At 46.9% G+C, this 21,689-nt stretch overlaps 11 protein-coding genes and 1 non-coding gene across 12 annotated transcripts; 8 read left to right on the top strand and 4 right to left on the bottom strand.

Annotated features, from left to right (window-relative positions):
* Positions 1-585: 585 nt before the first annotated feature.
* Positions 586-3,002, bottom strand: BT62DRAFT_933802 (MFS general substrate transporter). Its single transcript, XM_043186619.1, has 15 exons — positions 2,939-3,002; positions 2,480-2,881; positions 2,371-2,429; positions 2,272-2,316; positions 2,166-2,225; positions 2,002-2,118; positions 1,872-1,950; positions 1,676-1,819; positions 1,466-1,618; positions 1,336-1,413; positions 1,235-1,278; positions 1,135-1,181; positions 1,023-1,074; positions 777-970; positions 586-720 (listed from the first exon to the last, which is right to left on the bottom strand). The coding sequence occupies exons 1-15, from the start codon at positions 2,988-2,990 to the stop codon at positions 651-653; spliced, it is 1,596 nt and encodes a 531-aa protein (XP_043038251.1). The 5' UTR covers positions 2,991-3,002; the 3' UTR covers positions 586-650.
* Positions 3,003-4,310: 1,308 nt separating this feature from the next.
* Positions 4,311-4,961, top strand: BT62DRAFT_933800 (uncharacterized protein). The gene is made up of 3 exons (XM_043186618.1): positions 4,311-4,458; positions 4,508-4,709; positions 4,737-4,961. The coding sequence occupies exons 1-3, from the start codon at positions 4,329-4,331 to the stop codon at positions 4,819-4,821; spliced, it is 417 nt and encodes a 138-aa protein (XP_043038250.1). The 5' UTR covers positions 4,311-4,328; the 3' UTR covers positions 4,822-4,961.
* Positions 4,962-4,999: 38 nt separating this feature from the next.
* Positions 5,000-5,405, bottom strand: BT62DRAFT_1007770 (uncharacterized protein; the record flags this gene model as incomplete). The annotated part of the gene is made up of 2 exons (XM_043177381.1): positions 5,000-5,125; positions 5,184-5,405. 2 exons carry the CDS (start codon positions 5,403-5,405, stop codon positions 5,000-5,002), a joined length of 348 nt encoding a protein of 115 aa, XP_043038249.1.
* Positions 5,406-5,717: 312 nt separating this feature from the next.
* Positions 5,718-6,953, top strand: BT62DRAFT_225378 (uncharacterized protein). Its single transcript, XM_043180123.1, has 3 exons — positions 5,718-6,124; positions 6,180-6,331; positions 6,390-6,953. The coding sequence occupies exons 1-3, from the start codon at positions 6,019-6,021 to the stop codon at positions 6,861-6,863; spliced, it is 732 nt and encodes a 243-aa protein (XP_043038248.1). The 5' UTR covers positions 5,718-6,018; the 3' UTR covers positions 6,864-6,953.
* A 406-nt stretch (positions 6,954-7,359) lies between these two features.
* BT62DRAFT_970678 (uncharacterized protein) lies at positions 7,360-8,455 on the top strand. Its single transcript, XM_043188990.1, has 6 exons — positions 7,360-7,378; positions 7,429-7,582; positions 7,632-7,769; positions 7,823-7,906; positions 7,967-8,163; positions 8,215-8,455. The coding sequence occupies exons 1-5, from the start codon at positions 7,364-7,366 to the stop codon at positions 8,035-8,037; spliced, it is 462 nt and encodes a 153-aa protein (XP_043038247.1). The 5' UTR covers positions 7,360-7,363; the 3' UTR covers positions 8,038-8,163; positions 8,215-8,455.
* A 72-nt stretch (positions 8,456-8,527) lies between these two features.
* On the top strand, positions 8,528-9,742 carry BT62DRAFT_899502 (uncharacterized protein; the record flags this gene model as incomplete). The annotated part of the gene is made up of 7 exons (XM_043183369.1): positions 8,528-8,614; positions 8,665-8,902; positions 8,954-8,974; positions 9,020-9,103; positions 9,159-9,248; positions 9,314-9,562; positions 9,615-9,742. 7 exons carry the CDS (start codon positions 8,528-8,530, stop codon positions 9,740-9,742), a joined length of 897 nt encoding a protein of 298 aa, XP_043038246.1.
* Positions 9,743-10,195: 453 nt separating this feature from the next.
* On the top strand, positions 10,196-10,819 carry BT62DRAFT_225309 (uncharacterized protein). The gene has a single exon (XM_043180122.1). The coding sequence runs from the start codon at positions 10,262-10,264 to the stop codon at positions 10,592-10,594; it is 333 nt and encodes a 110-aa protein (XP_043038245.1). The 5' UTR covers positions 10,196-10,261; the 3' UTR covers positions 10,595-10,819.
* Positions 10,820-14,477: 3,658 nt separating this feature from the next.
* On the top strand, positions 14,478-14,573 carry BT62DRAFT_t126. The gene has a single exon. It is a non-coding gene; the product is annotated as a tRNA-Ser (tRNA).
* Positions 14,574-14,736: 163 nt separating this feature from the next.
* On the top strand, positions 14,737-15,178 carry BT62DRAFT_1007768 (uncharacterized protein; the record flags this gene model as incomplete). Its single annotated transcript, XM_043177380.1, has 3 exons — positions 14,737-14,795; positions 14,856-15,015; positions 15,065-15,178. 3 exons carry the CDS (start codon positions 14,737-14,739, stop codon positions 15,176-15,178), a joined length of 333 nt encoding a protein of 110 aa, XP_043038244.1.
* A 1,380-nt stretch (positions 15,179-16,558) lies between these two features.
* On the bottom strand, positions 16,559-18,221 carry BT62DRAFT_899568 (DUF1479-domain-containing protein; the record flags this gene model as incomplete). The annotated part of the gene is made up of 8 exons (XM_043183377.1): positions 16,559-16,764; positions 16,816-17,022; positions 17,073-17,215; positions 17,274-17,314; positions 17,371-17,513; positions 17,566-17,765; positions 17,816-18,021; positions 18,075-18,221. 8 exons carry the CDS (start codon positions 18,219-18,221, stop codon positions 16,559-16,561), a joined length of 1,293 nt encoding a protein of 430 aa, XP_043038243.1.
* Positions 18,222-18,564: 343 nt separating this feature from the next.
* Positions 18,565-19,217, bottom strand: BT62DRAFT_899283 (beta-tubulin 4; the record flags this gene model as incomplete). The annotated part of the gene is made up of 6 exons (XM_043183361.1): positions 18,565-18,652; positions 18,701-18,738; positions 18,792-18,854; positions 18,899-18,959; positions 19,013-19,059; positions 19,161-19,217. Coding segments are annotated over 6 exons (354 nt in total), but the record flags the coding sequence as incomplete, so codon positions are not given.
* A 48-nt stretch (positions 19,218-19,265) lies between these two features.
* Positions 19,266-21,319, top strand: BT62DRAFT_1007766 (uncharacterized protein; the record flags this gene model as incomplete). The annotated part of the gene is made up of 8 exons (XM_043177379.1): positions 19,266-19,314; positions 19,358-19,457; positions 19,505-19,629; positions 19,683-19,749; positions 19,807-19,836; positions 19,917-20,412; positions 20,458-21,137; positions 21,196-21,319. The coding sequence occupies 8 exons, from the start codon at positions 19,266-19,268 to the stop codon at positions 21,317-21,319; spliced, it is 1,671 nt and encodes a 556-aa protein (XP_043038241.1).
* Positions 21,320-21,689: the final 370 nt, after the last annotated feature.

The following is a 21,689-nucleotide window of genomic DNA, read 5'->3' as shown; positions in this document are numbered from 1 at the left end:
TGACCTTGGCTTCAATCAAAAGTGCCACAAAGTGTCTCTCCACCAGTGGAGATAGTGATGCCACCCCTCATATCTGGTTCACAAGGTCTGTAACTCTCACTCCTACTGGTTTGCTGTAGCTGATGATGGTGTCATAGACCCAAAGTCCTCCACTGATGCTTGACTGCTTAGATCAGAAGTGATAGACTAATCTTAACAGATGTATAATGTCAGCATATATGTATCATAGTCTCTCACCTCAATCACATAGCATTTTCTCAAAATTTGAAGTCAGCTGATCTCACTAGGAGGCACTGCTTCTTCCTCAAGACTTCTACACCGGAAGAGCTGACACATTTAAGAGGGACTCCTGAGAAGATGACATTACAATTTTTCTTTTTGCTACATTCAGATACATTCTGGAAAGAAACCCTCACAAATCATTGTTGAAGGAGACGGAGCCTAAGTCTTAGGAACAAGCCTTCCTACTCCGAAACGATGATTAAAATGCAATCTATTACTTCAGTCTGACTCTGACGAAGAACTGTTGTCTTTTTCTTTTGGCTTTATTGTCACAGTCACACAGCATTTTGCACAATCAAGTCTAAAAAATCTAAGTTCCCATACTGACCCCTCTATACTCTATGAAGTCTCTACATCATTCTTACCGCTCAGTCGACGCGTCGTGTACTCGGTACAAGTGCCCAAACGCCTACCAGCGTGCACATCATCGACACAACTCTAGGGACATATTTCAGTTCAAAAGCTTCTGGTATCTGGGAGTACCTGGCGCTTACAATGGCTGCAATGATCTGATTCCATACCGAGATGCCAATAGACCCGTTATGAAAGGCAGGGCCGCTGATCCCGACATACCAATTCCTGTAATCCACCCGACACTTTCGGTCAATAACCATGCAGGGAGTATTCGTGTTGCATGGCCGACAAGTATCGGGAACATGGGCCCCAGTAGCAAGCCAACGAAAGAAATCTGGAAGGAGGTTTAAGTGAGAAGTGTCATGATACAGATGCAACGTCCTTACTGCAACTCCGTTCTCGATGATGGAAGGAACAAACCACACGGTCAGTTCCAGTCTGGGTTCCCGTTTAGCATAATGGATGTGTGAGAAACCGGTAATACATGGCCTGACTTACACTATGGCAAGTAGAGTATATACAAAGACGACACGGTGCTCTCCGACCTGATCAAGAAATTAGACCTTGTTTCGATAACTATGGAATGCCAGATACGAACTTTTTTGCTGAGCCATATGAGGCACAGCCGGCCCAGAGTTAGTCCTAAAGGAAGAACACGTCTGACCAAACACCAACAGAAATAGTGGAAACGTTGCTCACCACCAAAGAAACCAGAGGAGACGTATCCCGCACTCTTTCCGCCTTCTCTCTCGTTGATTATGAACGTAACGATCCAGCCTGAAAAAGCTACATCAGCACCCGAGGAGGATCCACGCACGAATACACCAACCACCCAGAGTAACCTCAGTACCGATATAGATGAGGGCGAAAAAGGCAAGGAAATGCACAGCTTTGATTTTAAGGATTGAGCTGTACACGTTCTCATCTCGAGATCCTGCAGTATCAGACTCTCCTGGTTCCTGACCAGCTTCCACGAGGAGGACTAGATATATAATCAGTTTCTGATCCAATCACAATGATGGACCATGGCAGCTCTTACCTTCCTGCGTCTTGAAGCGAAACACCAATGCAAGGATGACCGAGTTCGAGATTGCAATACCAGTGGAGATGATGAAGTGATACGACCAATGCCGTTCATACGAAAAGTGGGTTGCAACCAATGGAGAGACGAACGCGCCCACGCCTATCGATAAGTGTTAGTCCTTCATCGCTGATTATAGGACCGTATCATTCACCGTATGCAGCATGAAGCATATTAAGTTTCGTCGTTTTGTGCTCTTTTAAACTGCCAACGAGGCCGTTTCCTTGAGCATTCTAGTTGAACGAAGGTAAGCGGACGTAATATATGCTCTCGGGATTATTTACCTGTAGAGACATGCCAAAACCAGCCAGAGCGTATGCCAGGACCATAACCGGGAAGGGGGGCTGTGGACTTTCCATCGCGTACGACACGACTTGGAAAAGGGAACCGATGAACACAACCTGCTCAAAGTAAGCTTTCATGCTCGATCAAAAGGGAGAACTAATACCTTTCCAAAGCCATATCTTTCATTGAGATATACATTGGCTCCCGCACCAAGGACAAATCCCTGTTCAGATTGAGGTGTTATAGCTGTTCTAGTAATGCGCACTCACGATGCAATTGAAAACGAAGAGCAAAGAAACAATGGCAAAGTTGATCTGTACTCTTGAGTTAACGTATCATCCAGTGATGTTGAGAAGCAGACGGCAAACCCGATAAGACTCTTGGATGACAGGGATCAGTGGACCCGTTGTACCATCGTTCCACCCCTCTGAAAATATTCAGCATTCGAATGGATCCAGCATCCACGATAACACATACCCAAGAAGAAACACCAACAAATGGCAGCGAACTGAAGATTCGCTTGCCTCTTGTAGCTCTTTGACCTTTCAGACTTGACGACTTGCGCTCGATGGTGGATGGTCGGAATCGCTATTCCCATGTTTGTCGCGGTCGCAGTACGAGACTTCAGATGTACATCCTGGAGAATAGGCAAGGATTGTTCGGGGACGAGATCCTTGAGAGTAATGGTATCCGCAGTTGAGTCGTTGCGGAGGGCGGAAGGTCTCCTGGTGCGTTCAGTAAAATATTCTGGAAGGGGATGCAGTTCGTAGGTTCCTCCGTTGTCCACGCTAGCAGTAGAGATCTTGCGAGCTCGGCGGCAAGGTGGAGCGGTGAAATCGATCGACTCGCTAAGATCAACAGCTTCCTCATCTACTTGGACTAAGTGAAAAAACGCTTAACCTCCGTTGGGTAAGTGATCAAGAATCAAGAACTTACGATGGCTGGGTCGCTCGACGACTGGATTGACGGCCACAGAGAAGGACGACATGAGGCAGAGGAGGGAAATGGCGAAAAACTGAGACGACAAAATGTTGCAAACTTATAGAGCCCGTGTCGGACCGGTATAGGCCAATAAAAAATCAGCTGGTATTTTACCCCTGTACGTGAATTATTTACGGTTCTCCTGGTCTAGTCGATAAAAAGTCGGTTCGATGTTTCGATGGAAACTATCAAGCGACGATGTTTGGTCATTTTTTAATACAGTGTGAAAGCGATAGGCTGATTGGCCTCGTTGGATCAGCGGGAGCAATGAAATGAAAATCACGAGTTCGGCCGGGCCTGTCAAGTCACGGCTCAACCTTGGATAATCTACTGGTCTCCTTCATGTCGGAATTCTTCAGACCAAGCTGGGTTAGGGAAAAGGTGTTGGTACGTAAACGGAAACGCAGCAAGGAGGGAAGGGGGTTTTATTCAGCTCACGCGCCTCGTTCCCGGAAACGGATGACAAAGTGTCAAGCAATGAGGATTGAATGGCCTTATAGACTGATTCGTATCGCGAAGCACTGAGAATATCTGTGATCACAGGAAAAACTGTTAGCACTGGGAAGCAACGGAGAAGGAATGCGGGATGCGGCAAGTCCACAAAGCCTTTTGCAAAGTAAGACTGCCAGGGCCGTTTACGTGACGAGCCACATCACACAATAAAAACGTTAGGTGCAGGGAAATATGACACTATTCTTCCAACCTGGTCATGGAACTCGGCTAACGAAGCTCCAGTGAGAAAACGGCTTATCATGTTCGGCTAGTCCAGATTAAACACAGTAACCCAAGAGCGAATCAGAATGAAGGTAAGTGATCTGTAACCTCAAAGCCCGAACACCCCGTTGAGATATGAAGTGTCTTTTGAATTTTACATGAGCAACCAATGCCTCGAGTCTTCGATTACTGGCAAAACATCCTACAATCAGGGAATAGTCAGTCTGTCCCATTTAGCTTCCCCACTGCCCAACATCGATATCTGCAAGAGCAACTTTTAGATAGAGCAAAGATTGCGGTTATATAAATGAACGAACCGATTCCCGAAACTCATTACCGTTCAACTTTCAACATTGGTAGACGGTACCATTCGTCAGGTTCTTATCCATCTTCTAATCATAAGCACTATGGAGCGGACAGTGAAGTATACTCATCGTCTTGAATTGAGAAGGAACAAACCTATTATTCAACACCGCACTAGAAACTATGGCAACTATGGATATGATGTACTGGAAAAAGCGATCTCTCAAGCAGGCAAATGGGTCGAAGCGAACGGAGTCAAAGTCCACTAAATCGTTACAGAAGAGAGATAAGAGTGGCTGTGCTTTTCCATTCTTCTTCCGCTCACTCTATGTCGCAAACTGGTGTCGACTTTGCGTTTGCTGTCAAGCAAGAGGCTGCCTACCTTCGTCTAGTACATCCAACTCCAGATGATATTCCCTCCTGCTTTAGTTTGATGGAACTCGCAATGGGCTGTCACGGTACGGTGCTTCACCGGTGCCTGTTGACGACCATACTGAACCGTATCAGGCATTCGTTCGCAGGTGAAATCTTGGTACCGATACGGCGAATCCTCACAGTGTGCGCATAAGCACGACGACTTCAAGTTCTGCCTCAGCATGAAATGGATGGAGAGCGACCAGCGGTACGAAGCGTGGATTAATAGGCGGGCGGAGTGGTGGGCGAAGAGAAGGCTGGATAAGAGCAGCGAGGATGTATGGGCTATGCGAATGTTCGTACATTTACCAGTACTATCCAGGGAGCCTCGAAGGTCATTCCCCCGGCCTGTTACAGACGACGAGATACGACAAGTCTTAGAAAACACCGAAGAGACACTCATGTAATTGGCTAGACTTCTGTATTTTCCCTTGACTTTCTCTATTTTTACATGTAAGGTGCGTGGCTCGTTGTCAGCAATGAAGAAGTCGTGCACTTTGAGCTGCTTAGCTTTCTGTGAAACTCATCAATATATATTACAATGAACTATGATTTACAGAGACAGTAGTCGGTCAACTGAGTCGGCTACGACAATACAAATAGCCCAAGGTGACCCTTTCCCATGCCTTCCATATCTTTGATACCACTGTAGACAACACGTTGGTGCCGGACACCACTCTTGACATCTACCAACTGTTTCTCGACCTCGCACTGTAGGAATACCAAGTCCGGGTCAGTCCAGTCTCAAAAAAAGAAATAACACATGTACATCACCCTCCAGAGCGCCATGGACTACCAGCACTGACCGTTCCAGGGTCATTCGATTCCCGACGAAAGCGAGACAGTGATGATTATCCTTGAAAATGAACGGAACACCTTTCAGATCCTTCAACCAGTGTTCGATACCATCAGGTTCTAGTGATGTGCCGGCCCTAAGCTCCAGGCTTTCTGGATGTGTATATAAGTCATTGACTGCAGTTTTTGCTCTCATTCAGAGGTGTAAACTCAAGAAACACACCCAGATAGAAGCATCCACTGTGCAGGTCTCACCAGCTCCAACGGTTGCATACTCCTGTAATGACAGTGTGCTAATTGTTTAGGTCTCAGTCATGAAATGATAATGATTTTTGTGCAGCAGTGTAGGTGAGTAATACTCATTCATCTACACTGAATCTGAATGGCATTAGTAGCTTGAGGTCCATCATGGTGTTCGTCATCCCATAAATCAACGTTCCTGATGGGAGGTGTCAAGCTCATACAGCTTTCTCTATGTTTACATTAACATCGTGGAAGTTGAGGTTTGCAAGAAGCATTGATATTGATGAACAGATGTTTTGATATCGCCGAAGATGTCCTCTTCCACGCCTATAATGCGATGCTTCTGTGCTTCAGCTGTTCGTTTGGCGGAAGCCAACGTAGCATCTATGCATCAATGCAAACCGACGCCACCGAGGAGGATCCCGTTTCCTCGAGCGCTCTGTATGGCACTGCCTTTACTATGGTGGTTATTTATGTGACGACCAACATCTACCCATAAGTCTTCAGCTGCGTCGCACCGCCCTTCGAGCGGGTCTCCTCACAACTTTTCCTTATTCACGTTCGATATGAGAGCGAGCATTCTAACTGGTGTCATCATGCCAGTGTATGCTTTAGCATATGCTGTGGAGTATGTAACCGCCATGCCTCCAGTTCCAAGACAAAATCTTGGAGGTAATTTTCTTGTTCGTTCTTTGTCTGGCAATAAGGATTTGATCCACATCTTCAGATTTCGCAAGTGCACAACAGTATCTCACCGCTTGCGCGGACTCCTGTACCGATGACATCCAGTCCAGATACCAGAGAGCACGCCTAGATGTCAATCCCGATGACCAATACTGCAACAACTTCGGAAACACCCCAGGGGATGGTGCATGCTACGTGAGTATCTATCTTTTCTTCCCATTCCCAGCGGCTCTTTTCCTCACACTTGCGTCAGTGTGGCAACTACCTTGATGACAGTCGTAGTGTATTGTCTCTCTCATCCTGCATAGCGAACACATGCACCCAAATCTCGGAAGACGTTGTCGATGTCACGGGCGAGTTCATACCTGTGATGACTGCTCAGCTCAACCTGCTGTGCCCTAACAGCGTCAACCAGTTTTCGCATACCTTTGATGTGCAGCCTCCGTCTACAAACAGCTTTAGCGTCACCACCACTACAATGAGCTCTACTTCGAAATCCACCTCGAGATTGAGTTCGAGTTCTGCCATGCCTAGCCTATCTAGTTCTTCTACTGCATCGTCCACGTTCAAATCTACATCCACGTTCACGTCTGCATCCTCGACTGCGACTGGGACACCCACTTCTTCATCGGACTCGGCACCCAAGGTGCTCGTCCTCATGGATTCAGTTTACCTCACTACCACACTCTGTGGTGTGATCATGGCTGTTACAGCGTACATGCTTTAAGCTCCCCGATATCAGCGCAGCTCGGTAATTAAATTTTGCATTGTCCTTAGTGGCAAAAACGTTGTGTGGTTTTTGTTTTTACGAAGTGAAAACTCGTTTAGTTTATGTCGGGAATATCATTACTAGGGGAAAAGATCAACTATTCGAGCTTTCGGTCTAATCTACGCTCAAGCTAAGAATGGCGTGAATCTAATTAACCACGTCCTCTGACCAGTCCTCTTCTTGCTCAGTTTCAAGGGCAAGGACTACACTGATCGAATTCGTCTGAATTTTCGTCACTGTACGATATTGGTGATACTCGCCCTCGAATTAGCTTCTGTTCGGCCCTGGTCCCGCCATGCCTTATTACCTTCAGAGTGGAAGAGCACTGGCTACTTCTGTATTAGTAAATGCCAGTGAATGCTTAGATTGACATGAGTGTTTGAATCGAACTGAGCAACGGCCACAAGTGGCTGTGACTTGGCGCAATTCTCCTAGTTCCCACGCCTCCTTCCTTCCCCATGGTTCGGTTCAAGGTTAACAATTTTGTGTAAATACAGCTGCAAAGGCGCTAACTTTGCAAAAGAATCGATGGCTTCTCGTAGAGCTTATTCCGGTAGGCGAGCAGCAAGGAAATCCGACTCGGCTCGAAGCTAAACAAATCTGGGCGGCTTTGAGGGAAAGCATTCAAAAATATTTTGGCGACGTAGGTTGGGGTAGCGTGTCGCATTCTTTGACTGGTGCGTTTCCCTTGCTATATATTTATAATGGTGCTGAGAATAGTTCCAGTGAAGTATTTCTCGCCTACGACAAGTATTTGTATTATTCGTGTTGCGAGGGACCACCATCGTGTTGCTCGAGGAGGGGTCACTTTGCTGGATTCGATAGAGGGAATCCGAATTGTTCCATATGTCATAGACATATCTGGTCCGTATGCTGAGTCACCTCTTCCTGATACGCGTCTAACTTTTACTTGCTAGGTACAATAAAACACGCCCAGTTATCAGCCATAGAGCACAATCGTAAAGTCATAGCCCAATATCGAGCTAGGGCACAGACCTCGGGTACGCCCTGCTATGATGTAGTTGCTAAAGCATCTGCTTACTCTTCTGTCTTTTCATTAGCTTCCTACCAGGATTCCTATGACGATTATTTGGAAGCTAGTACCAACGAAATTCAAGCATTACGTGATTGACCCACTGTGAAAAAACTTCCTTTGCTACCCCACGTATCATCGGGAGAAACTTTTGGCATGGTCTGTGACTTTTGACTGGGAGCCAGGGAAGAGGGTCAAATATGGAATTCTCGGTTTCGCCTCAAGGTATGATGCTCTTCGTATTGCTGGTCAGTAAAAGAAACTGAATAGAACCAGGAGCTCCGATATACAATTATCAAGTCCAAATCCTTGGCTGCGACTGTCCTTGTCAGCAAAGCCGGGTGAAGGAAACATGCATGAACGAGGATGTAGTATCCAGTCGTCGGACGCGAATTATAACAGATTTTGGCAGGTTGCTCAGGATAAAATCGTGAGTAAATATATAATAACTACAAGACATAAATATCGCAGTATTGTATGCTACGAAAACAAGCCAATTTACAGTAAATTCCTAATTACCGATTTGCAGATGGTAAAACCGTGGGAACTTAATTATATCGGCTGTCTTCCGCACCACCATCACCACCGAATGCCGATATGCACGACGTGCACGCGATGGTCGTCTCACTTGTACACCGTGTACGAGTCAGCATCCAACCTCCGACTTGAACGATGTGTACGTTCTCTCGCTATTGCTTTATTTCTGATTCTAATTTTCGATGTCAGTCGAATTGCCATGCATTTGTGGATCCGTACATTGAATACGACGACTTGATATTGCTCATTGACCTTATTCTCCTCAAGAGTGGCGTGTATCGACACCTGCTGTTCAACCGAGGGGCGAAGCCTAGACTGGCGACGGAAGCATCGCCTAAGGACGACGATGGCAGAAGAAAGAGGGGAGAAAACTCACGCTGGTTGCTTGTCCTACATCTTGGAAGTATCCTTATCTTTGTAGATGCTTGTACGTTGTCAATTTTCTTTCAAATTATGACATGTTTTCACAGAATTTCAGTCAATCGATGGTGCCATTTGAGTTCGTCTCTTACTAATTTTCCGGCCAATACTCATCACCCTGAAGATCCTAGTCAGTCCGTAGACCTCTCCCCATGGTCTGGGTTTACCATCTTCAACTTTTCCCGCATATTCATTGGTTGTTTTGCCGGTGTGTGGTTTTACCTTTTTGTTGGTCGAGTTATTGACAGAACTGAAATCTCTAGAAACGGTGGCGTTTCACTGCGGCGTAGCAGCTGCTTATTCTGTAGTGCTCAAAATGATAACCTTGATAGAGAAATTGCGACAGCGTCACAGTTCTTTGCCGGAATCCGATATCAGACGCGAATTTAGGCAAGTCGAGAGGGTCATCCTTATTCAGCCTCTAATATCGTTCTGTCTAGCTACTCACTGATTCCCTTGACACTGTTCTACTCCTCCTTGACAAAACTCTTCCTTTCATTTCTTCTGACTATCTGGCGTCCGTCTCGATCAGAACTGCTTAGCCCAACGGCATGGAATGCACCCAAGCTGTCCAACTTTCTAAATATGCTCGATGATAGCCAACTCGATATTGGATGGATTGTCCGGAATATTCTAGGTGGAATCTCAGCCGGATTCGGGCTACGAGGTAGGTTTGATGCCTCGATCTTGTTTTCAATCCTTGTGAATTGATGGACTAGTGATACTTGACTGCCATCCCGTGTTTATTATGCTAGTCATTTTTTGCGGATCGGTAGCGAAGACCGTGATGGCGGTCTTGGTTAGTCAATGGGTCGGAGAAGCGTGGTTGGGGTATAGTCTTCTATGAAGTGCAGGGGTATGTGCACCATTGTTTGGGGTTGAAGTATTGCTGAAATAGGTGTTCAGGCAGTTTTCTCTTCGTCGTTCCAAGGAGCTGCCCTAGATACAAGTTAATAGAAAAGTTTAAATACGGAAGTTTCAGCCAGTGGCTGTGCCATATCATATCTTTCGACAGCCATTACTTCCACCACCAATCCTTTCGATCGTCACCATCTCATTTCATGCGACTTCTTGGACTACCCTTTCTCTCTCGGCGTCGAACGACAAAGAAATATAGCGAACAGTGTCAGGAATTACCTGAAGCGTAGGATGGCTTAGCTATGAGGGACGTCGAGATAGCTATAGCCTTGCTGGTATTGAGGCCCGAGACGTGTGCAGGTCCAAGTGGGAGGATGTCTAGCGCAATAGGTAGAAGACATGCGATGGAATATTTGGTACGGGAAGCTGCTTTCTGCATTACTCCGGCATGCTCATGAGCATCTAGGCGTTGACGTTCATACGCTCAAGCACTCGTGCTCAGGCCCAAATGACCTGCTGTGATTGTTGTCCGACTGATCCTTTCGTCTGGCCTCTTTCTGTTGTCCAGACAAGTTTCCGTCATTGCCTTTGCAAGATTGGCCATACGTTCAGTGCGTACTCAATCAGACTCTACGAGGACAACCAGTGCACCCTTCCACCTGTGCGAACTCACACATACACTTCATCTATCTCATCATCTATTCCGGTTCGTGCTCTACGCCCATTTTGTACTCCCCTGGAGCATCTCGACCTATTCCCCGTTCGCTGTCAAGAACCGTTTCCTCTCTCCACTCGATGTTCTCTTTTCCCAAGCCCTTGCCTCGCTCTTGCCCCAAGTTGATCCTCTCCAGGCAGATTTTGCTCGGCTGCTTAACAACGACCATTTCAAAATGCTGGGCTGCTCCTGTGCATGTTGTGTTTCCCTGCTATCGAGTCCAGTTCATCAAATAAAGGAAGGGGCCCATGGAGATGTGGCCGGGAACAGTGTTCCCCCGCGTTCCTGCTCCTTTCGTGCTCAGAGGCCGCTTTTTGTTTTCGCGCATAGACTTGGAGTGGCTTATTTCCAATCTACCTTCCTTGGAAAGGTTGAGGTGGCCGTGATTATGGCTTTTCCCTCCTGGGTCCTAGATGATGGTGGGGTAGGCAAAGATGTGGTGGGGGCAGTCTGATTGACTCTTCTCCGGCGCTGACCACTTCACGTCCTCTTCGGCTCTTCGAAAATGTCACGGATTAGGACCGACAGAATTACTGGGAGGAAGCACCGAGACAAGACACGTTAGTGTTTGTCCCTCAGTACGTGCCGGATGTTACAATAAGTTTAGGCGTATATGCGTCGTCTATGTCATCCAAATGTGTGCACATGTAGCCTGATAGGTCTGTGTAGTTCACCGGGTTCGATTCCTGGAGGTCAAATAGTATTTGGAAAACTCGGCTTCCATTTTTGGTTGTGCATCCATTCAAAGAGCACGAAGCGTCCACCCTACCACCCTCCGGGGAAAAATAGCACAAATATCTGTCATAACCACAGCACGTGTACCTTGCGGCGGCATCAGTAGCAACTCGTCGGCCAGGAGGAGGGCGTGGCATGGGATGTCGAGACAAATGGGGCCCGTACACACTCTTCTGGGTACTTCTCTACCTGTCATGAGCTCCGGCAAAACGGTCCTCCTTGATAAAGTATTGTCTGTCGAGTGAAGAGTGAGAGGGAATGATATTCATCCACCAATATACCCAATTGTGCACCCAAACGACCGCGCCTTTCGTGCCGTGATTGGATGTGAAGTGCCAGCGCTAGTTGACAGTGGAGGCAGGGCTCGAGAAGTGACGTCGGCATCAACGAGATTCAGAAGACAGCGCAGCCATATTGCTCTCCCAGTCCTGCAAAATCAACTGACGCATCATCTGTTTATCGAGGGAAGCAAAAAGAAAGAAACGTGCAAGGAGCGTGGATTTCACCTCCAGAACTTGAACCTGGTGTATGTGCGAACATGCTAGGCTACCTATGTGCAGTTTACAGAAACCGACTTGAGGACAAGAGAACAAAGATACACCATCGCACAGTGCAGAAAAATTATGCAAGGAGAGCCAGGACCACCACACGAATCGAACGTGCATGCTGACTCTTATCAGGTGGATGGAATGTAGGGGAATGCCTACTTCTGATATGAACTATTCCGAGGCAAGGAGTGCAAGGTATTGTGTGAGGAAAGACGAGAGAGCCATAATCCCAGAGGGTCTGATAGCCATGAGGCGAGTCATAGGTTATACCGTCTCTCCGAATTCAAAAGCACCAATCCTTCTCTTCCCATACGAGCGTATGATGTAGTGAGAGAACACTGCAGTATGCACCCTCTCAAGTAGGAAGAGGTGTCCAACCATGAATCCTCTCATTTGGGATATACCACTTATCCCGGTTATAATTCCTGGCTTGAGCGCCTTGTCTGTATTTCATCGAGAATGGACCAGGTTCAGAATTCAACGTGCAACGTTCAACACTGGAGATGAAATATTCATGTAACATTGTTGTTTTTACGAAGACGACCACCGTCACAATGAAGGTAGGGAAGGATATGTAGCTTCTCTTGCCTTTGTGTTGGATTTAGTCTTCTACATAGGACCAACGTGAGGTGAAAGGAATGCTCACAAGTCCAACTTCTCCCAAGGCATTCAAATTTTGTCAACTTACTCTTTCTCCAACGGTGACCGAGGACCGTTGTATTTCTCCCCACTTTCGAGAGGGCTGTTTTAAATGCTTCATTTTGGGATACATATTCCTCTTCTTACTGGAATCAAGTTCGTCTCTCTTCTTGCATGAGCGACAAGGAAATACGGCAAGTGGTGCTTGGGTTTACCCATGCTAGCTTTGGGGCTTAGGACGTGCTCAAAGCAGCATAGTATTTTTTGGTAAAGGGACTTGATTTATCAGTTACTTTGGAATGCTGATCAGATATCTAGGTTCAATCTGAGGCCCTTCATTCACACCAATCCCTATCTCACTATTCTGGAAGGGGTGATCGGCTACAGTTGAATTCCCCCACCTAGGCTGTCCCAAGTGGAGGGCAGTGGGAAAGGAGCAAACGACAACCCTGGGAATGGGGCACAAGGTTTCTCCAATGTCGCAATGCATATCCTTATCGTTCCCCCTTCATCATGGCCTAGCACATGATGAAATCCAAGTTTGATTACTTCGAGTTCTCAACAGGAGATGCAGAGCTCATATTTATTTCGACTGAGTCTTCTCAATCATCTCTTCAGCCAGTGGATATGTGTAGCACACCAGGTTCGAATCCTGGCAGCGAAATCGCTTTGATATCAGGTGTCTGATCGACTTTTTGGCGGGAGCGAGATGCCGATGTGTCCCTCCCACTCTCTGACTTATGTTTATTGAGCTTTTTGTGGGGGGCCTAAGGGCGTTGAAAAAAAAAACGAGAAGCCATATGCTGGGGTGCCATCCCTGAGGTAAAAAGTTTGGAGAGACATCAATTTTGATGCAATCAGATGGCTGTGCCACCTTTGACCATAACCACCACTGTTTACATAACAAGACCGAGCCAAAGGTCTGATATGGCTCCTGCTCCTGGGGATTGGGACATAGAGGAGACAGTAGGGAGGGTGTGAGTGCTAAGCAGGGGATTCTCAATAACCAGGAATGACATATGCATGAATATTCCTCATGTGTCAGTGCTAATTGTTTGCATACAGCTTTCTGAGCAATATAACATGCAAAGTATTCAATGTTTGGTTCATGAGTAGGACATAGATTTATTTGCTTGAGAGGACCACCAAGGAGAAATCAATTCCCCATGCACTCCAGACCTGCCATCAATGAGCTGCTTCACATGTCTGTTTGCTCTCTGTGGTTTCTCCACACCACCTTGTTTAAGGACCACATAGCCTTACCCAGGGAGCCACTGAGTGTACATACACAGGTTCAATTCAGATCATGTGTCATTTCACCTATTTCTTTTCTTGTCTGTACTGTGACTTTGCTCAGAATATCATTCTCTCCAAATTCCAGCTGTCTGATCTGATAGGCTAACTCTTTTAACTCCTAGAAAAACATCTTGGCATTCTTGTAGTCAGACTGCTGAAGGATTTTCCATTTGAGTTGGTGGAGTCACATCTTTACCTCCTCCTTAAAGTATATGATCACTGCATGCTTGAACTGTAAATAACTCAGATATCATTACTGGTTGGTGATCTTGTCATGCAAATAGGGCTCTTAGTGGTCCCACTATTTACACACCTTGTCTTCAAACTGCAAGGCACAGAAAATGATATGGTGCAGGCTGAATCTGCTCACATTGATATGCAGTGTACATGTCTAGCTCTAAAATTTTTAGATTTTAAATAATATATTTGCATAAGCTGAAGTCTGTATGGCTAGCCATTCAAAGGCTACAGCTAAGGCTTTGAGCTGGTAGCCATGCTAGTTGGCAATTTGAAGTTCAGTTTGGACTTAGAGCACTAACTTCACACTGAAATGATAATCCAAAGTTAAATTAAACTTAGAGGAATTACACCACTTTGGTAAAATACCAAGTCAGATTGGACTTAGAAATGGTACCACATTTGGGCTAATTCTAAATACCATAAGGGCTAGTATACCATAGTCTAGTTGAGAATATATTCCTATGACTAACTAAAGTAGAAGCAAAGTGGAACTCATCATTAGCCTATGGTTAGCACCTCAAATAATTATCCAAATTGTCTAGACAATATATGGCACTATAGCTAAGTGGTTAAAGTGACAGATTAGAACTTGTCTTATATTCATCTGTTACTCTCTGAGTGCGTACGTTCAAATCCTGATGGTGTCGTGCGATTTCGACATTCCTCTTTTTGGAGGTAACGCAGCGTACGTATTATGGAGAGCACGCATACGGGTACGGTTGCGTCAAGAACTCTCGGACTCGATTCACCAGTCTAAATACTTGGCTGTGACCGTGCAAATCAGCAAAGCCAGGTGTGAAGGGAACGGGGATGTCACGGCAGTCGGATTCGAATTATACAGATTTTGGCAGATCGCTCAGGATCAAATCGTGAGCAGCACAAGAAATAGATATAGCAATCTTGTATATTACTATGAGAACAATTTACAGTAAATTCCCGATTACGGATCCAGCTGGTAAAAACCGTGGGAACTTAATTATATCGGCTGTCTTCCGCACCACCATCACCACCAAATGCCGATATGCACGACGTGCACGCGACGGACGTCTCGTGTACGTTTCAGCATCAAACCTCCGACTTAAACGATGTGTACGTTCTCTCGCTATTGCTTTATTTCTGATTCTAATTTCGATGTCAGTCGAATTGCCATGCATTCGTGGATCCGTACATTGAATACGACGACTTGACATTGCTCATTGACCTTGAGTGGCATGTATCGACAACTGCTGTTCAACCGAGGGGCGAAGCCTAAGCGGGCAACGGAAGCATCGCCTAAGGACGACGATGGCAGAAGATAGCCGGGAGAAAACTCACGCTGGTTGCTGATCCTACATCTTGGAAGCATCCTTATCATTGTCGACGCTTGTACGTTGCCAATTTGCTCTTAAATTATGACATGTTTTCTCAAAATTTCAGTCAATCGATGGTGCCATTTGAGTCCGTCTCTTACTAACTTTTCAACCCATACTCATTGCCTTGAAGATGCTAGTCAGTCCGTCCTCTCCCCATGGTCTAGGTTTACCATCTTCAACTTTTCCCGTATATTCATTGGTTGTTTTGCCGGTGTGTAGTTTTACCTTTTTCAGTCGAGTTATGCGACGATAAACAGAGAAGTGGGCTCCATGGTTGATACATCTATGATATCTGGGCAGCGCTTTATAGTCGAAACATAAAGCGCAGTGATGGAAAAGGATCAAGAAGGCAACAAGATTCTTCCAAAATATCAGGGCTTCATCCCCATTCCAAGACGAAGCCAAAAAATGGGGCTTGAAATGAGCCATATTAGATCAATAACGAGGCCAAAAGACTAATCCTCGGCGAATGATTCACCGTGTGACATGTACGCAATGATCTACTGGGGGAATTTCCTTCTGCGGCATCTCAATTTGCAAGGTTATACCGCCTTTTTTTCAAGCGTTCCCCCCCCCCTCTTATTATTAATATTTGACTTATACTTTCCGGAGTTCCGGCATCAAGCCTAGGATCCTTTCTGTGTCTTGACTAGTCGAACTATCGGTCTGTCTTGATTCCGTCTTGTCCATCATCTCTTCATTGGTGCCTATAAGAGGCCTAACGCCCGAGCATAGTATTGCCGGCGTGTTCATGGATTTCCAAGGTAAGGTGATCATCCGGATTTGGACCTGAATCAGCTTTTTAAATCCAGTCCACGACGTCGTGGAGAATATCAATTGCCTGAGTCTTCCCCATCTATACCGACCTCCAAGTTTCTGTCCTTTGTTCAAGGTCCATCATCTTTTCGTCATCGATACTGCGGTACTTAGGGTTGTCCATCATGCACGACCGCTTTTCGCTTTGGCTGTTCCTTTGTTCAGCGCGTCGGCGTATAATGATCATGCTTCGAGTTCCTCCTCAGGTGTACTCCTTTGTTCGACGACGTACAAGTAGAGGCGCTGCTGTTGTCGTCCATATCAAAATGCACCAACGACCCCAGAGACCGACAATCAACTAGCTACGTCAGCGGCCCCCCGTTTCTACAGACAAGGGCTACTGGTGAAATACTCGTTTATCCATGCAACTTAATCCGCCAACAGTCTTCAGCCCAAGAAGCGTGGTTTAATTCTATCGACCAACTTGGGTGATAAACTAATTAACATTTCATTTCGCAATTCAGTCATGCTACAGATACGGGCAATAGCATGGCCCTTCTCCCCGCAGGTTCCAATATATCTACGGCCGAGCCCATACCAATAAATTCGTGCTCATTTTTGATACCAGGAGGGAAATCAGGTGGCCTGATTCCTTTCAAAAAGCTGTCTCTCTGTCTCTCAATGTACGATTTGTTCATTGGCGTGAGAGGCACTGAGGGGATATACATCACTGCATCGCTGTCAACATCAAACCGGGCGCCACTGCGAGGGAATAACGCACCACAAGAATCTTCCTTTCCGGTATGTTCGGCTTCGACGGCATGAACCATATCGCAATGCCAAAACACGGTGTCACCTGGAAGAACCTTCGGCACTGAAATCATGGTTTTCTCGAGTCTGAGGTGAGGATGCAGGTCAGGTGTCGGCCTTGGCCCGGTATAACCGCTGTCCCTGGGAATGATTCCAGGAAAGTCCGGCGTCGAGATGTCTGTGGGACGATATGATCAATTGGAACGCGCTAGGTGGAGATGTACCTACCATACTGCCAGCTCTCGGCCTTCAAGATGTCGGGAGAGTCGGCAGGGACGAGAGGTCGAAAGAACGGTCGCAGCATGATATACACATTACTCATGATGACGTTCGGGAAGAATTGAATAGTGCCTTCTGTCGGTGCGGTTTTGCTGTAATAGTTGCGGGAATGGAACCAGTATCCCAGTTCTTTATACTGTAAACACATACCTAATCGCAAGCCATCCCTGAAAGGTTCGGAAGATTGTAGCCTTTTAAAGGATTATGTTACAACTCCATGCTGTTACCATTAATGGCGGATACATACCTGTCCTACTCTGTTATGCAACGAGCTTTTCGCATTAATCCTTCCGCGCAGATCGTACGGATCGTGTTTCTTCCAATTGCCTTCGAAGATATCCTTGAAGACTGACCTGAACGATGGATCTTCCCACCGTTCGATTGCTCCACCTACACCATGGTCCGTCACTACGGGAATCAAATGGACAGCATCTGCGCTTACCGTCAACATGTGGCGGATGGATGTCCCAGTGCACTCCAGGATGCCTCATCCTGAGCCGATCGGCATAGCTCAGAGGCTCAGACAGATCCACTGCCCCGTCTCTTGCCAACTCGCCGTCATAGTGATAAATCTGGTTCAACCAGGTTGATACCCTGAGCATATTTGGATGTGCGCGAGCTTCTATCTGTGGTTTCGTCCAGCTGAAAAGGGTCAAAAGCGGGTTGGGTTCGTATAATATTGGCACACCCACAACAATTGGGAGAATTGTTTGTCTTCACTCGGAAACCCCTCGACGTCAGGATTCGCCGCAACGAAATCCTGAAGGCCGTGCCTCCATGTGATGGCTTGTTGGTCTTCTATCACATTACGGATGACAACGCATCCCTTGCTCTTGATCTCTGTCTTCTGCGCCTCAGTTAAATCTGACAAGTCAGCGAATTCAAGCTGAGGCAGGTACTATCCAACCGGCGTGAGCATATATGATAAGACAGTTAACCAAGCATACATACGTTGGCGCCTTGTTCACTAATAGTCTCGGTGACTACCGCCAGTTCGTCAATGACCTCTTTCCATGCCTTTGTGACATTCGCCTCAAAGTCAGGGTACGAAGCGGCGATATGTGCTTTCAGCTTGAGCAAATCTGCGGGTCCGGTCATGATACAAGGAAATAAAAAATTGTCAGTGTCCTCGGTCCCCAAAGATAACGGAATGCTGATAAGAGATTGGGTGCAATAACTGTACATTTCCTACTGGTCATAAGTGCGATCACGAACGCACCTTTTGCCTGAAGAATTGCCGGTAACACTGGTACGGCATAGAATTGTCAAATGACGCAATCTACAGTCTTGAGTCTGACGCAATTGGCGTTATTGCTCTCCTTCCGCCAATTCCTCTTCTACATACTCTGCGCCCTCCTCCTCAAGGTGCTCCTCCTCATCTTCCAGCGTGGCCTCTTGATAGCGTTGGTACTCCGCTCTAAAGGGGGATGAGTCAGATCCTTCACAGCATCACTCTGACACACATGAGATCTAGCATGTTGCTTTCCGCCTCTGTGAACTGCATTGGATTCATGCCTTGGCCTGTGTACCTTCAGATATGGTGAGGAAAGTGATTGGAAACCAGAGAAACCCCTTACCAGTACATAAAGGCGCGACGCTTGAACATCAGAGAAAACTGATAGTGCCATATTAATATCTGCATGTCAATGTGGTCATTCGTCAAGGCACCGAATCCAAAGTACGCTGAAATAGTTCTTGAATGGAGGTGGAGTTTGCAAGTCTCGTGGCAGCCTAGCGGATAGAGATACGGAAATGCACAGGACATATACGCCAACCTGTTTCTGACCCACGGGGGAAACCAATACTATAGACACAGAAACATTGTCGGGAATCCATCTAGAAGACCATTAGTCGCCACACGGAGTACATTTTTGATTAGATGCACTCACTCGACGAACTGTTGAGAGCTCTTGCTTTGAAGATCATGGACCGCGACCTGATACTGTAAGAGGAGTGTTCGGGACTCAAACTACAGTACACCCACTTCGGCCTGAAAAGATAAATTCATGGGCAAGGCTGATCCCGTACGAAAGGAACGCTTACTTCGCCTGAGGAGATCTGTCCTCGGAAAATTATGTATGCTGTAAGGTAGCGCCTAATAGAGGAAGATAAGAGAAAAGACAAGTTGCATGAGGTTTCGGCATGCCCAAATCGTGGATCGCACTAGTAGGTTTCTGCGATCGAAAAGCCTGTATGTGATCATCACTTGTATCATTGATCGTTTCGTCTATCAGGGGATCCTCTAACCCGTCAAGTTCTGGACTCCACCCCGGTCATTCCATATCTATCATATAGTGACCGCATATCGAAGATTGGTCTGGGGAACGGAACGTTGTACGACGTCCTCGACGCAATAATGGAGAAGGAGATGTCACCGTCAGTGCATTAACCTTCAATGTCACTTGCGGCTATGTCGATGGTGCATCGGTAACGCCAATCAACAATACCGGGAATTGGACACGAGACACGACTTACGATGAACATGTCCAACCCATCCCTGTTCTTGGTGAGTGTTCTCATGTGAGACAGAACTACCAAAACTCATTTCCACATTTCTAGCGCCCAATACATTCAAGTGGCTAAATTTCTATAGTTACAACTTTCAGGACCCTTTTCTGTCGTCCTTGTAGGTGAATACTGATTGTTTGCGTATGGTGGCGTCACGCTCTTTTCTATACGTCAGCGAACATCACGGATTCCAATGGCTCCACTGGTAATCTTGTTACCCTCACTCCGCCCGTGCCCCCCGGACTAAATATGAATGCGAGGTACATAATTCGTCTAGTTCCCCAGCCGTCTTCGCCCATTAATCTTTGCTCAGAAAATGTTAGCTATTTTGATGAGACCACCGTCGACACGATACAAATTATCGGCTGCACTATCACCCAACTCAACCAGAGCGCCGTGGCAGACGCACAGTCGCACCTCCTCAAACGCATATACCCATCTAGCCAAAAAAATGACATTAACTTGGGCGAAATGGGACTCTGAGACGGTCCCCGTCAATGCTACCGTTTCCTCCTCGCCGGAGGGCACCACGATAATATATGGTCGAGGTGAAAAAACCGTCATACCCGACGCAGCAATTCTCAAACGGCAGACTAGGGATACTCCGGCTGCCAATCCCACGTCCGCCCCGGCCCCTCAGGACCCTAATCCGACACCTGCACCAGAGCCGCAGGGACCATCTACACAACCCATTGTCACTCCAACGGAGTCCCAAAGTCCTACTCCCGTTCCAGCACCGCCGACCACAGGCCCCGCCCCCCAGAACCCAGAACCTTCCCCGGTGTAGGTGATTCCACTGCAGGACCAGAATCCTTCCCCGGCGCAGGTGATTCCAACGGAGCCACAGCCCCACTCCTTTGCCGGCACCGCCGACCGGTACACCCTCAGGTCCCGCCCCCCAGAACCAGAATACTTCACCACCGGTCGTTTCAGGTTCAACACCCCAAAACCCAAAACCTTCCCCAGTGCAGGTGTCTTCAGCACCCCAGAATCCCAATCCCTCCCCAGCTCTACCGCAGTCAATTACACCACTGCCTGTCCCTCTGGGACAGTCCGCGCATGGAAACAACGGTGCAGTCACTGTCTCTGGTCGACTTCAAACTGCTACACCGGCGTCAACCAATGGAAAAACACTCAATCGGCGCAGTCCAGTCTCCGTCCTGGCAATACTTGGCAGTCACTAACAACCACGAACACATTTTTTGCAATTCCACCATCGTCGCAAGGCATTGATTCGTCCAGCGGTACACCTACCACGACTGCGTCAAGCGCCAACAGTAGCAGCCAAGGATTTGGGTCACTTTCCTATTATGAGATGTCTAATGTTTTCCTTGACGTGATAGGTGCCGGCATCCTGGTTTGCATATTACGCCTACTCAAATCTCCTCATGTAGTGGTGGAATCTCTTCTATCAAGCAGCGATCAGTCGGTTCCCTTCTACGGACGACTGTCCAGGGTTCCTTGGACCAACCCTGAGTCGTGTAATCCTTTGACAGTTGTTGAACAGTACGCGACCATTCGTTCCACATGGTTTCTCATTATTCATGCGTGGGTCTTTGTGAAGATTTGTCATGGAAGATCTGGGGCTTCATTCTATTCTGCTGAACAGCCCCGTTAAACCGGCATCCCAAATTGCGTTGCACGATTTGGAGAATTCCCTTTCAAGTGCGACGGCAGCGTCCCATTAGGCAGGTGAGTTTTTGGAAGCGCTCTTATCAGCAGTTTATGCTGATAGGTCTCCTTCTCCTTGCTTTCCGGTTGATTGGCACACCCATCTCAGGCGACTCTGGTATCGACACTACTGGAGTTTTGCAGATCTTGTGGTTCATGCGCACAAGACCGGACTTGCAGAGGATAATCTCTGATGTCGATGAGCCGTCCGCGTCCTCTTGCGATGTTCTCGTAACTAAAAGTGGCTCCCTTCACAAATACTACATACTCTTAGTTAGAGGAGGATTAATCTGTAACATAGAAAAGCAGTACTACTTGTCCTCTTGTAATTATATATATACACCCTGCCGAAATGAGGAGAGTATATCAACTTTTGGATGGTCAGGG

The sequence above is a fragment of the Guyanagaster necrorhizus genome (genome assembly GCF_019112545.1).
Source record: "Guyanagaster necrorhizus MCA 3950 unplaced genomic scaffold BT62scaffold_17, whole genome shotgun sequence".
NCBI classification, from domain to species: Eukaryota; Fungi; Basidiomycota; class Agaricomycetes; order Agaricales; family Physalacriaceae; genus Guyanagaster; species Guyanagaster necrorhizus.
Note: the sequence above shows the minus strand (reverse complement) of the source record. Positions and strands in the feature narration are given on the sequence as shown.

Bases quoted from the DNA above. Each gene is read 5' to 3' on its own strand.
- BT62DRAFT_933802 (XM_043186619.1), bottom strand. From the start codon at position 2,990: ATGTCGTCCTTCTCTGTGGCCGTCAATCCAGTCGTCGAGCGACCCAGC. The intron at 1,414-1,465 runs GTTGGTGTATTC...TAGCTTTTTCAG, and splicing joins TACTGAGGTTACTCTGGGTG to GCTGGATCGTTACGTTCATA. The intron at 1,279-1,335 runs GTGAGCAACGTT...TTCTTCCTTTAG, and splicing joins CTCCTCTGGTTTCTTTGGTG to GACTAACTCTGGGCCGGCTG.
- BT62DRAFT_933800 (XM_043186618.1), top strand. From the start codon at position 4,329: ATGTCGCAAACTGGTGTCGACTTTGCGTTTGCTGTCAAGCAAGAGGCT. The intron at 4,459-4,507 runs GTACGGTGCTTC...GAACCGTATCAG, and splicing joins ACTCGCAATGGGCTGTCACG to GCATTCGTTCGCAGGTGAAA. The intron at 4,710-4,736 runs GTTCGTACATTT...AGTACTATCCAG, and splicing joins GATGTATGGGCTATGCGAAT to GGAGCCTCGAAGGTCATTCC.
- BT62DRAFT_225378 (XM_043180123.1), top strand. From the start codon at position 6,019: ATGAGAGCGAGCATTCTAACTGGTGTCATCATGCCAGTGTATGCTTTA. The intron at 6,125-6,179 runs GTAATTTTCTTG...CCACATCTTCAG, and splicing joins TCCAAGACAAAATCTTGGAG to ATTTCGCAAGTGCACAACAG. The intron at 6,332-6,389 runs GTGAGTATCTAT...CACTTGCGTCAG, and splicing joins CAGGGGATGGTGCATGCTAC to TGTGGCAACTACCTTGATGA.
- BT62DRAFT_970678 (XM_043188990.1), top strand. The intron at 7,583-7,631 runs GTGCGTTTCCCT...GAATAGTTCCAG, and splicing joins CGTGTCGCATTCTTTGACTG to TGAAGTATTTCTCGCCTACG. The intron at 7,770-7,822 runs GTCCGTATGCTG...TTTACTTGCTAG, and splicing joins ATATGTCATAGACATATCTG to GTACAATAAAACACGCCCAG.
- BT62DRAFT_225309 (XM_043180122.1), top strand. From the start codon at position 10,262: ATGACCTGCTGTGATTGTTGTCCGACTGATCCTTTCGTCTGGCCTCTT.